The 13,619-nt window shown below is 46.4% G+C and overlaps 1 protein-coding gene across 7 annotated transcripts in view; it reads left to right on the top strand.

The window, feature by feature from the left end:
* The window catches only part of LOC139576287 (serine/threonine-protein kinase BRSK2-like), a 173,007-nt gene that overhangs the window by 71,408 nt on the left and 87,980 nt on the right, over window positions 1–13,619 (top strand). For all 7 annotated transcript variants that reach the window (XM_071402215.1, XM_071402214.1, XM_071402211.1 and 4 more), the window contains exon 2: window positions 3,353–3,447. In XM_071402215.1, the coding sequence (XP_071258316.1) occupies window positions 3,353–3,447 (95 nt within the window). The remainder of the gene's footprint in view (window positions 1–3,352; window positions 3,448–13,619) is intronic.

Here is a 13,619-nt window from a genome sequence, read left to right as displayed (position 1 = left end):
GAAAACTTATGTAAATGTAATATTTCAGTTTTTTATTTGTAATACATTTGCAAAAATGTCTAAAAACCTGTTTTTGCTTTGTCATTATGGGGTATTGTGTGTAGATTGACGAGGAAAAAAGCAATTTCATCCATTTTAGAACAAGGCTGCAACGTAACAAAATGTGGAAAAAGTCAAGAGGTCTGAATACTTTCCGAATCCACTGTATGTGTGTGCGTAAACATTTGTGCGGGTGTGCATGTGCGTGCGTGGATGTGTGTCTGCATGGACACAATACGCTTACAGCACCCCAGCAGCCAAACACCCTGTCCCACAGGAACTATTTAACATGTCAGCAGGAGCCTAATTGACACAGTGGATGTTTAGCATGGATGGGCCTCCTCATTTTCCACCTGCTTACATACAGTATATCCTACTCCACATGTAAGTAGATTTAGTATTGTCTGAAGTTAAAGCAGTGAGATATATCTAGAAGATTAATCAGTTATTGAATTCAAGCCAGGTTCTATCCCCAGCTCTCGGACTAGAGAGCCTTAGGGTTTTGGCTGGTTGGACATCTAGCCTTGAGAGTTTTGATGACATCGTCCTCGAGGGGCTTTGGGTTGTATTGATCTTAACAGGCGAAGGAGGGATAGGGGAGTCAGAGGGAGGAGAAATCAATGGGGATGTGCTGCTAATTCAGTCGCGTTGGTCAGGTGTGTGTGTGTGTGTGTGTGTGTGTGTGTGTGTGTGTGTGTGTGTGTGTGTGTGTGTGTGTGTGTGTGTGTGTGTGTGTGTGTGTGTGTGTGTGTGTGTGTGTGTGTGTGTGTGTGTGTGTGTGTGTGTGTGTGTGTTTGCGTGTGTATATGTTTCTGTTGTGTGTGCGTGTTGTGTGTGTGTGTGTGTGTTGTGTGTTCTAGTCTTAGTCTAGTCTTTGCTTATAATCAGGGGAGTTGACTTAGTGGCTCATACTCTCACTGCTATACAGCTCATTGTAAATTGTAAACTGAGTCATTCTCTGTACTGTGCACAGTATGTTTGCTCATCCCCCTCTCATCTTCCCCTCTCTCATCTTCTTATCCTGCCAACAACAGAAGTTCATTTCTCCTTACCTCAACAATGTTACAACAGAAGTGGATTACGAGACTGTTGATCACTTCTTTCTTTTACTGTCTATCTATACACTTTATGCATTCTACTTTCATTTGGATCCAGTATATACTGTTATATATATTTTTTATGGGATTTAGCTTGTTACAATACAATATGTGCCTGTCTCTCTCTCTCTCTCTCTCTCACTCTCTCTCTCTCTCTCTTTAACGCCCACAGCTTCACTGAGCGCACGTCATCTCTCTTCCATTCTCCGATCTCTTTCACCGTATTCCCTATATTTTCCTGTTCTTTCACTGACTCACACTCCTAATGTGTTTGCCTTTTGGTGCCGTCACACGCGCGCACGGGCACGCACATACGCGCGCACGCACACACGCACACAGTCTTGTATCGCTAACCTTGTGAAGACACACAATTCAGTCCAATTCAAAATCCTATTTTCCCTAACCCCAACCCTAAAACTAACTTTTACCCTAGCCCGTACTATTACCCTAACCTTAACCTTAACCTTAACCTTAACCTTAACCTTAACCCAAAGAACATAACCTTAACCCTAACCGAAAACCTAACCTTAGCTCCTAACCCTAACACTAAAACTAACCTAAGCTCCTAACCCTAACCCTTAACATAATTTTAACCCTAACACTAATTCTAACCTTAACCCTACACCTCCTAGAAATAGTGTTTGACCTCGTTGGGACCAACAAAATATCCCCAGTTGGCCAAATTTTTGTTTGTTTCCTATTCTTGTGGGGACTTCTGGTCCACACACGCACGCACACAATCTATTCGAGGCAATTACATCAATATCAAATATTCATTACCTGTTGTAAAGTGGTTGCTGGGGTCTCTAACCCATGTTGGCCAGGCAATCGAGCAGCGGTCCCCGAGCTCCGCTGACAGCAAGATCAATGGCACATTGTGAATGTCGTCCAGGATGCCATTCCAGCTCTAACTGCCTAACATAAAAGAGCCCTGCGGCTGCCATCTTGGCTCAAAGCCACTGGTGCTTAAAGGCCCCGGTTTCCCAGTTTCCTCGCCCCTTTGGGGAAACCCATGGGGAAATCACCAGTCAAATGTAGGATATGTACATCTCCTCTGAAATATGTAGGCCAGGTAATAAAAACGGTGCGTATGCAGTATCCGGTGATGTTTTAGACACAGACCTTTTAGTAGAAAGTGACACCCTATCGCCAGCGTCAGCTCTTTGAAAAATATGGATGTCGCCATTATGTGTGTGTGTGTGTGTGTGTCATAAAATACAGCCATCGCTTTCTCGGCATTGATTCTTTCGCGTTGCTGTTTATATAGGAGTTGACATTTACTTTGCGATGCACAATGGCGAGATGGGAGACGTGGGCCTCGGGTGGCTTGATACAGTGGTTTTTACGAGGAGCTTTGAAGGATGTTTTTCTATTATATAGAGTTGTTGTGTTGTCGTGGCCTGACCGATGCTCTCTCTTTTCATCTGTATGCGTGTGTGTATTCTTTATCCGAGGGAGATGACCAGGAAAGGGGAAAGGGGGATACCTAGTCAGTTGTATAACTGAATGCCTTCAATTGAAATGTGTCTTCCGCGTTTAACCCCAACCCCTCTGAATCAGAGTGGTGATGGGAGGCTGCCGTGATCAACATTTACGTCTTGGGCGCCCGGGGAACAGTGGGTTAACTGCCTTGCTCAGGGGCAGAAGGACCGATTTTGACATTGTCAGCTCGTGGATTCGATCCAGCAACCTTTCGGTTACCGGCCCAGCACTCTAAGGATTTTTCTACTCCCTGACAATCCCTACTCAATGACATTCACTCTGGTTCCCTTCAGTGCTACTTTGTTCGATACACAAGGCAAAGGTAACTCTGTTCCCCGAGTCATTGAGTGTTTCAGCCCAGCACAAAACACCTGATACAACTGATTTGAACAAGGCAGCCCTACTCATTCAGCTATTGTGTGTTTGACCCTCTTTGCTTTATGTGTGTGTGTGTGTGTGTGTGTGTGTGTGTGTGTGTGTGTGTGTGTGTGTGTGTGTGTGTGTGTGTGTGTGTGTGTGTGTGTGTGTGTGTGTGTGTGTGTGTGTGTGTGTGTGTGTGTGTGTGTGTGTGTGTGTTTGCGCACGTGTGCATGTGTGTGTGTTTCAGATGTGGGATTTAACTAACACACTCTTCCCGTGTCGCATTTATTATGTGTTTGACGGTGTTTGCTGTGTATATGTGTGTGTGTGTGTGTGTGTGTTTGACACACTATTTGCCTATGTGTGTGTTTCAGGCCTGGTGAAGCTGGGAATCCACTGTGTCACGTGTCAGAAAGTGGCCATCAAGATCGTCAACAGGGAGAAACTCAGCGAGTCTGTCCTCATGAAGGTAAGACCAGGGGCGTGGCACTACCTGTTACAATGGAGAGCCTTTGTTGTTGTTATTGTGAGAAAAAGTGGGTGCTATGACTTCCTGTTACTGTAGTAGAGAGAGTAGAGTGTTGTCCTGCGGTGTCTGACGGGAGGTGTTCCAGGGATAGTGCCGTTATGTTCAACAGAGTGATAGAGATGCCCTCCGAACCTTTCGTAGCTCTTTTGTCTTTGTGTGTCAGCGTATGTGCATGGGTATGTGTGTTTGTGTGTGCATCTCTATGTCAGTGTGTGAGTATTGGGGCCTATGAACGGCAAAATATGTTGAGCAACTCTTCTGCATTTCCTCATTAGACCAGTCCTCATCAATAGCCAGACTCGACTCTGCTTCTCTGCAATAACAAGCCCTTATGGTGGAGTATACCATGGGAGTCAGGAGAATGGAGCAGGCCTTAATCCGATCTAGTATAATTACCCTTCGTGGGATGCAGCATATTCTCCATCTCAGGAAATCACGCCGAAGCATCTCATCGGGATGTAATTGGATCGTGGGCAGATTCAATTTGAATGGGGTGCAGCACATACGTACAGCATGCTGCATGTGCTCACACCATGCACACACACGCACACACACCACAAACACGCACAGGATGAGATCATCATGACACACTTAGCACGCACGCTGGCCCACACACACACACAGACACACACACTTCAGCAGTGCCAACACCTCAATAGAGTGAGATAGATGGTGTACCAGTGCAGGAGGTTAGTGTGGTGCTTGGCACTGTCACACTGCTTTGTCCACGGCATAGAGAAAGGGTTACAGGCAGCCATGGGTGACAAATGTTCTTAATAAAAAACACCCTGGCTGGTGTGTGTGTGTGTGTGTGTGTGTGTGTGTGTGTGTGCGTGCGTGCGTGCGTGCGTGCGTGCGTGCGTGTGTGTGTGTTTGTCTGTGGACTAAATATCATGACTCCAGTGGGCCCACTAGGATGTAGTGGGGGAGATGTTCTGTTGACAAAGCACATGCTTTACTTTCCCTCATTCCCATTGTCACCCTTCGGTAAGGGCAGTTAAACGTGTGTGTGTTTTGTCAGTCTGCACATGCGTGTGTGTGCACCGTGCACTCACCAAGGCAGTGGAAAGTAGAGTTTGGTAAGATGTGTGTGTGTATACAGTAATACTGTAAATAAAAAATATGTAATAATTTGTGAAAGTGCAAACACACTCTTGCCCTCTCATATGGTGTGTGTGTGTGTGTGTGTACGGTGTGTGTACAGCGTGTACAGTGTGTGTGTGTGTGCAGTCAGCTAAACGGGCCATTTCAGAGCTGCTGCCTCTCCATTCCGCTGATGTTGTTCTTTCAGCCTAATGAGAGAACGAGTGGGATGGAGAGAATGGGAGAGAGAAGAGAGAGGGCCATTACTCCCCCCATCAGGCCTACTCAACACTTTAACCCTCTCACTCTTCATTTCCACGGCCTTGGTTTAGTTGGTTAATGGGTCGTTAACTCTGATTAGGGTGTGTTTGTGTGTGTATGTGTGTCTGAAGTTAGTTTGAGTTGAATGACACATTTTCCCCTCGTTCTATCAGGCTTTATGTTTCAAATGTGTTCAAATCTTTCTTTCCTCTCTTTCGCTCTCTCTCTCTTTCTCTATATTTCTCTCTCTCTACTCTCCCAGTCTCAACATCTGAGGGGCTTGTTGTCATAGGAACAGGGAGTGATTGGCTTTGAAAAGGGGAGGGGAGGAAATGACGTCTTTCCAGCATGAGTTATTGGCCGTCTGTCTTTCCCCCTACACAAGGCAGATCCACCAGACAACACACCACACACGCACTCCGAGGCAACAACATGTTGAAAACATATTCCCTTCCTCTGTTGTCTCGCCTCAAAACTCATTCATACTTTTTTGCATTTTCAAAAGGTTTGATTTTCAACGCAAGTGTACTCCTAAATCCTGATGGGTTTCTTTGTTTAAAAGGCCGTTGCCGCAGGTACACTACATCTGTTTTTTCATCTTTTCAGTTTGTGTGTGTGTGTGTGTGTGTGTGTGTGTGTGTGTGTGTGTGTGTGTGTGTGTGTGTGTGTGTGTGTGTGTGTGTGTGTGTGTGTGTGTGTGTGTGTGTGTGTGTGTGTGTGTGTGTGTGTGTGTGTGTGTGTGTGTGTGTGCACGCGTACACGTGCGCATGTCTTTCTACCCCTCATTCCGTACTCCCTTGTCCTCTAGCTTATTTCCCTTCTCTCCCTTCACCGAAAATGAACGACAAAACGTATTTCTCGTCTACTCTCTCTCATGTTGGGATTAACACTGTTCTCCATCCCTCCTTCCTCTGTGTTTGTCTCACTCATCTCTCTCCATCTCTCTCTGGCTTCTGTAGCAGTATTAGCATGGCATTTGCATGTGCTTCTGCATTTGCGTGTGCGTGTGTGCGTGTGTGTGTGTGTGTGTGGTCCTAGACTGATGGTGCGTTTGTAACAGCTGAAGACAGTCTGAGCACACACAGACCGGCGACTTGACATTTAGAGACCGGAGGAGACGAGAAGGTGCAGAGCCAGAGTACACCACCTAACATCATCACCAGCACCCTTCTGAGATAATGATGTCATCCCTGGCATTTAGACTAAGAATATCGAGTGAGAGTCATTGCAAATTATACAACATAACTGTAGTCGCATGTTCTATATATTTACAATCATCTAATCTCACTCCATATTACAACGTCCTACTCTGCTCTATGGATATAGCTATACTATAATGCAGCCAGGTCACACCAGATCCACTGCAGTATTAGACGTTTTTCCAGGTCCCCAGGACGTCGGGAGATGCCTTGTGCATGCATGCAATGTCAATATCATCCACTAGGCACAACGCGAGTGCTTGTTACCATCGAGTAGACTCGCGTTAGGGTGTTGTAGATGGGGATAGAGGAAGGGCTTAAAACGTGAGCTACAACTCTGAGGATTGTGGGTTCAATCCCAGTTCTGGGCACTTGATTTTCGTAATTTTTTTTCTTCAGTTTGAACCCTTTCCCAAACCTTAACCCTTACCTCAACCACTCCGAATTAATGCCTAAACTTAACTGTCAAGTTTTTTATGTTTGAACCCTATCCCAAACCGTATTTAAATTGTTTTTATTTAACCTTTATTTAACTAGGCAAGTAAGTAAATTCTTATTTACAATGACGGCCTACCCCAGCCAAACCCGGACAACGCTGGGCCAATTGTGCGCCGTCTATGGGACTCCCAATCACGGCCGGATGTGATACAGCCTTAACCCTTACCTACTTTAACTTCACCCACAGATGTTTATCCACACCCGCCTGGACAAATGTTGAATACTGAAGTGAGACCGTGAGATCTTGTTGTGGAGTCTTCACTTCTCCTGAAGTGACACAAGCTGTGGGGTTAGAACATACACAGAGGTGTGGATGTCCATTGATGTCCATTGATGTACAACACATGTGTGTGGGCAGAGGCACACTGTACAGTGTCAATTGCATTTTATGTCTGTGAGTGTGGGTGTGCGTGTTTGTGTGTGTGTGTGCGTGCGCCTGTGTGTGTGTCGTCCCTGGGCCCAGCAAGGGGTAGGGCATCCAGACTTTAGTCCTAAGGGAACATTTAGAATTTGTAAGCCAGGGAGATGGTGGAGATGGGAGGGGGGGAGAGGGAGACAGTCAAGGTGGTAGGGATGGATGGGGTGTGGCGAATGGAGGGATGGTGGCAGGGATGAGGAGAGGGGGGCTAGCGGCTGTTAGAGGACCACCTGGTGAGACCAGATAAGTGTAGAAAATATGTCATGATGGCAGGAAATTGGTTGTGTGAGACGGAGAGGGGGGATGTATGTGTAAAATATAACCTCAGAAAAAAAATAAGGACCCTGTCTTTCAAAGATAATTCGTAAAAATCCAAATAACTTCACAGATCTTCATTGTAAAGGGTTTAAACACTGTTTCCCATGCTTGTTCTATGAACAATTAATGAACATGCACCTGTGGAACGGGCGTTAAGACACTAACAGCTTACAGACAGTAGGCAATTAAGGACACAGATATGAAAACTTAGGACACTAAAGAGGCCTTTCTACTGACTCTTAAAAACACCAAAAGATAAATGCCCAGGGTCCCTGCTTATCTGCGTGAACGCCCCTTAGGCATGCTGCAAGGAGGTTTGAGGACTGAGGATGTGGCCAAGGCAATAAATTGCAATGTCCGTACTGTGAGACACCTAAGACAGCGCTACAGGGAGACAGGACAGACAGCTGATCGTCCTCGCAGTGGCAGACCACGTGTAACAACACCTGCACAGGATCGGTACATTCGAACATCACAGGTACAGGTACAGGATGGCAACAACAACTGCCCGAGTTACACCAGGAATGCACAATTCCTCCATCAGTGCTCAGACTGTCCGCAATAGGCTGAGAGAGGCTGGACTGAGGGCTTGTAGGCCTGTTGTAAGGCAGGTCCTCACCAGACATCACCGGCAACAACGTCGCCTATGGGCACAAATCCACCGTCACTGGACCAGACAGGACTGGCAAAAAGTGCTCTTCACTGACGAGTCGCGGTTTTGTCTCAACATGGGTGATGGTCGGATTTGCGTATATCGTCGAAGTAATGATCGTTACACCGAGGCCTGTACTCTGGAGCCGGATCGATTTGGAGGTGGAGGGTCCGTCATGGTCTGGGGCGGTGTGTATCATCGGACTGAGCTTGTTGTCATTGCAGGCAATCTCAATGCTGTGCGTTACAGGGAAGACATCCTCCTCCCTCATGTGGTACCCTTCCTGCAGGCTCATCCTGACATGACCCTCAAGCATGACAATGCCACCAGCCATACTGCTCGTTCTGTGCGTGATTTCCTGCAAGACAGGAATGTCAGTGTTCTGCCATGGCCAGCGAAGAGCCCGGATCTCAATCCCATTGAGCACGTCTGGGACCTGTTGGATCGGAGGGTGAGGGCTAGGGCCATTCCCCCCAGAAATGTCCGGGAACTTGCAGGTGCCTTGGTGGAAGAGTGGGGTAACATCTCACAGCAAGAACTGGCAAATCTGGTCAAGTCCATGAGGAGGAGATGCACTGCAGTACTTAATGCAGCTGGTGGCCACACCAGATACTGACTGTTACTTTTGATTTTAACCCCACCTTTGTTCAGGGACACATTATTCAATTTCTGTTAGTCACATGTCTGTGGAACTTGTTCAGTTCATGTGTCAGTTGTGGAATCCTGTTATGTTCATACAAATATTTACACATGTTAAGTTTGCTGAAAACAAACGCTGTTGACAGTGAGAGGACGTTTGTTCTTTTGCTGGGTTTAATAGGAGAAGCCACTGTAGAGGTTTTCTTGATCTTGGTCTTAAAGTCTCTTGCTTGACTAGAATAATTTCATTTCTGCTCTCAACGAGTGGCTGACTTAGTTAATGGTGTCCATACTTGGTTAATTGTGTTAATACTACTGAGTACCTTTTTTACACACTGTGTGTGTGTGTGTGTGTGTGTGTGTGTGTGTGTGTGTGTGTGTGTGTGTGTGTGTGTGTGTGTGTGTGTGTGTGTGTGTGTGTGTGTGTGTGTGCGTATGCATGTGACTGTTTATATGCATTTACAGCTTAGTGAGTCTATATCGTGTTTGTGCGTGCGTGCATACATACTCTCTCTCTCTCTCTCTCTCTCTCTCTCTCTCTCTCTCTCTCTCTCTCTCTCTCTCTCTCTCTCTCTCTCTCTCTCTCTCTCTCTCTCTCTCTCTCTCTCTCTCTCTCTCTCTCTCTCTCTCTCTCTCTCTCTCTCTCTCTCTCTCTCTCTCTCTCTCTCTCTCTCTCTCTCTCTCTCTGTGTATGATTATGCTATAATGTATTCTGTGTAATGTAGTCATCATCATTGCAGCTGGGAACAGGGGAGACGCTCAGCTAGCTATTGCTCAGCCCGTCACCTCCAGAACTCTCATATGAGAATGAATGGCCTTCATATGCTCTCTCCCCAGCCCTGGCTAGTTATCATTTACATACCACGAGGAGACCTGGGAGTTACAGAGTGAAGACTAACTCTATGAGTCGTTTTTATTTTACATGCAGTGTTTGCATAGATACGCTTCGATTGGAAGCTAGATGGAAACATACGAGTTGTTACTAATAAACAATCGAAAGCTTTCAACGAGGGACTCAATTCAATCCAATCCTCAAATCAAATCTCTCCTCTCCTATAAGGGACTGTTTAACATGACACTATGTAGTGACAATCATAACATGGCGGTCTTCGATCTGAATGAGTGTTGCGTGACTGCAGCAAATACCCGGTATTCCCAATGTGTACGCAGAACATCCTCCAGCCAACTCGCATTACGCCAACGCAGCACAACTCTGGTTGCAGTCCTCAGCTCCAGACTCATTCAGGCTCATTCAAAACTAAAAACAGTCAAACATCCCATCCCCTCTCTCTTTCTCTCTCTATTCCTACAATAGACTGTCCTCTCAAAGCTCATTGGAGAAGGAGATCCAGGGGAGGGTCCTTGGATCCTCTCCTCCAGTGTGCTTTGAGACAAAATTGAGGAAACAAGATCTGAGGAAGCAAGGATTTGACAGTTCGTAACGTTTCCGGACACAGCCCTCGTTATCACAGCAACAGATGGCGGTTTGATTTCTGAGAGGATGTTCCAATTGACGTCCCTCTCCATGGCCCTGGGCTCCGTATTGCATTTCAATTAACGCGGGATTTGGAAGAGCTGCGAACGAGCGGCTCCCCAATCAAACCTTACGATTCATTAAGAATGCTCAGCCCACGCAGAGCCAGGCCATTGATTGGTCAGGAGAGGCCGGATGGTGCGATTATTGTGTGTGTGTGTGTGTGTGTGTGTGTGTGTGGTGTGTGTGTGTGTGTGTGTGTGTGTGTGTGTGGTGTGTGTGTGTGTGTGTGTGTGTGTGTGTGTGTGTGTGTGTGTGTGTGTGTGTGTGTGTGTGTGTGTGTGTGTGTGTGTGTGTGTGTGTGTGTGTGTGTGTGTGTGTGTGTGCGTGCGTGCGCCCCTGAGTAACTTTCGGAGGATGCAGCGAGATGAATGTCTGTCAGTTTGGCCTTCCTTGGACATCTTTGCGCGAGAGAGAGGGTGTGAGTGTGTAATCCTCTGCCGTACGATAGCCTGCGGGATTATCTGGTCATTCACACTGTGTCGACCGAGGAGCAGCTTGTTTGATTCAGTGATGTATGGTGTTGAGGGTCTGTGAAGGTGTTATTGACTCGCCTTGGAACGTCTTCAACGTATGACCTTAGTCGTTGTCTATCACACGGTAGAAGACTTCTTTATAAGAACAGATCCAATCGACGCCACATCTCAGTTATTCTGTAACTCAGGAGGAAGGCTTTCATCCGTCTTATCTCTCAACCCACACGCATCATACATGCCACATCGTTAGTAGTCCTTGGGGTCCACTAATGAACACATCACTGGTTCTCAGTGTATCTTCAATCTCTAGAGGTCCTCACTAGTTTTATTACAGGGCTTTCTGTATATCCTCTGGCCACATACCAATACACACGCAGACACACACACACACACGAACACGAAGTTTAGTTTCAGTTTAGTTTATTCATTCGACCATTTAAAAAAAAAAACAAGCACATATGTAACTTGAAAAAGCCATACGTGCACATGAGGTAAAATCATTGAGGATAACACACAATAAAGTCTGGGACTTATTTCCATTGTGGTCCTCTTGAGACAAGAGGAAGACAAACAAACAAAGAGGAAGACACACACACACACTGAGGAATGATACTGCAGCAGACACGCAGCTGTGCAGGGCCAGGTCCCTCTGTGGAGGTGGTGAAATGGATGGGTGAGCTGAGCTCGCTCAGGGGTTCAGTATGACAGCACCATCAGTTGACGAAGACCTCTTCATACAGTGCCCTCGGTTATGGTGTGTGTGTGTGTGTGTGTGTGTGTGTGTGTGTGTGTGTGTGTGTGTGTGTGTGTGTGTGTGTGTGTGTGTGTGTGTGTGTGTGTGTGTGTGTGTGTGTGTGTGCGCACGTGTGTTTCTGTGTGCGTGTGTGTGTGTGCGTATGTGCACGTGTGTTTCTGTGTGCGTGTGTGTGCACATTTCATGAAGAGGGAGTTGGTGGGCTGTGTTAGGGAGATTACAGACTTCCCGTGGAAGAATTTCCCATTGATCCCAGTGCTCGGAACACTGCTAGTGGGAGAGAGGAAGAGCCTAAGCATTACCGATCTATTAACACATGTGAGACACTGATTGCAGTGCATGTGTGTGTGTTCGTGTGTATGTGTGTGTGTTCGTGTGTGTGTGCATGCGTGTGCATGTGTGAGTGTAAGAGAGAGAGAGAGAGAGAGAAAGACTAAGAGAAAGGGAGAGTGAGGCTCCACATATTTTTGTGTAGATCTGCCTTGTGCGCACCATTATGCATGCATTCGTATGTATCCCTGTAATGTGTATGAGAGTGCATTGTGTATGGTTTTGCATATCTGTGTCTAGTTTTGCATATGGATTTTTTTCTTAATGACTTTGTGTTGGTGATAATGAACCTGTGTTAATCCCTCAGAGTTAATACATAGACACAGTAGCTAAACCCCTGAGATAAGTGAGACCATTGGTGGTAATGGAGGGACCCTAAAATGGCGCCGGAGCAGAAGGCAGACGTTTTATGTGCCCCTAACCGATTGTGTTTTTTCGTTTGTTTATCTGCGTTGTTTGTAACTTATTTTTTTACTCATTTTGTACGTAAAGGTGCCGCGACCATCTCTTATGACCGAAAATAACTTCTAGACATTAGGACAGCGATAACTCACCACGGACTAGCAGAATCCTTTTTCTTCTTTCACTACTCTGACGAGCCCGAGGCGGAGGATATACGGCTCCCTCGGGAACAGGCCTCGAGCCCCGTGATCTGCGTGAAGAGGAGGCGGAGAAAGAGAGGCCGGAGAGCGGGCTGCCTGCTGAGAAGTCAAAGGCGATCGAAATAAACCCCCACTTCCCTCAATTCTACTAGCAAATGTGCAATCTTTGGACAATAAAATCGACGAGTTACGCTTAAGATTAAACTACCAACAGGGACATTAAAAACTGTAACATCTTATGCTTCACGGAGTTGTGGCTGAATGACGACAACATCAACATACAGCTGGCTGGTTAAACAATGTACCGGCAGGATAGAACAGCGGTGTCTGGTAAGACAAGGGGCGGGGGTCTATGTATTTTTGTAAACAACAGCTGGTGCACGATATCTAAGGAAATCTCGAGCTATTGCTCGCCTGAGGTAGAGTTTCTCATGATAAGCTGTAGACCACACTGCCTACCGAGAGAGTTTTCATCTGTATTCTTTGTAGATGTTTACATACACAGTCAGAGGCTGGCACTAAGATAGCATTGAATTAGCTGTATTCTGCCATAAGCAAACAAGAAAACGCTCACCCAGAGGCGGTGCTCCTAGTAGCCGGAGACTTTAATGCAGGGAAACTTAAATCAGTTTTACCAAATTTCTATCAGCATGTTAAATGTGAAACCAGAGGGAAAAGAACTCTGGACCACCTATACTCCACACACAGAGATGCATACAAAGCTCTCCCTCGCCCTCCATTTGGCAGATCTGGCCATAATTCCACCCTCCTGATTCCTGCTTACAAGCAAAAATTAAAGCAGGAAGCACCAGTGACTAGATCAATAAAAACGTGGTCAGATGAAGCAGATGCTAAGCTACAGGACTGTTTTGCTAGCACAGACTGGAATATGTTCCGGGATTACTCCAATGGCATTGAGGAGTACACCACATCTGTCATTGGCTTCATCAATAAGTGCATCGATGACTTCGTCCCCACGGTGACCGTACGTACATACCCCAACCAGAAGCCATGGATTACAGGCAACATCCGCACTGAGCTAAAGGCTAGAGCTGCCACTTTCAAGGGGCGGGACTCTAACCCGGAAGCTTATAAGAAATCCCGCAATGCCCTCCGATGAACCATCAAACAGGCAAAGCATCAATACAGGAGTAAGATTGAGTCGTACTACACCGGCTCTGACGCTCGTCGGATGTGGCAGGGCCTGCAAACCATTAGACTACAAAGGGAAGCACAGCCGAGAGCTGCCCAGTGACACGAGCCTACCAGACGAGCTGAACTACTTCTATGCTGGCTTCGAGGCAAATAACACTGAAACATGCATGAGAGCACCAGATGTACAGGAAGA

The sequence above is a fragment of the Salvelinus alpinus genome, chromosome 5, assembly GCF_045679555.1.
Source record: "Salvelinus alpinus chromosome 5, SLU_Salpinus.1, whole genome shotgun sequence".
Taxonomy (NCBI): Eukaryota; Metazoa; Chordata; class Actinopteri; order Salmoniformes; family Salmonidae; genus Salvelinus; species Salvelinus alpinus.
Note: the sequence above shows the minus strand (reverse complement) of the source record. Positions and strands in the feature narration are given on the sequence as shown.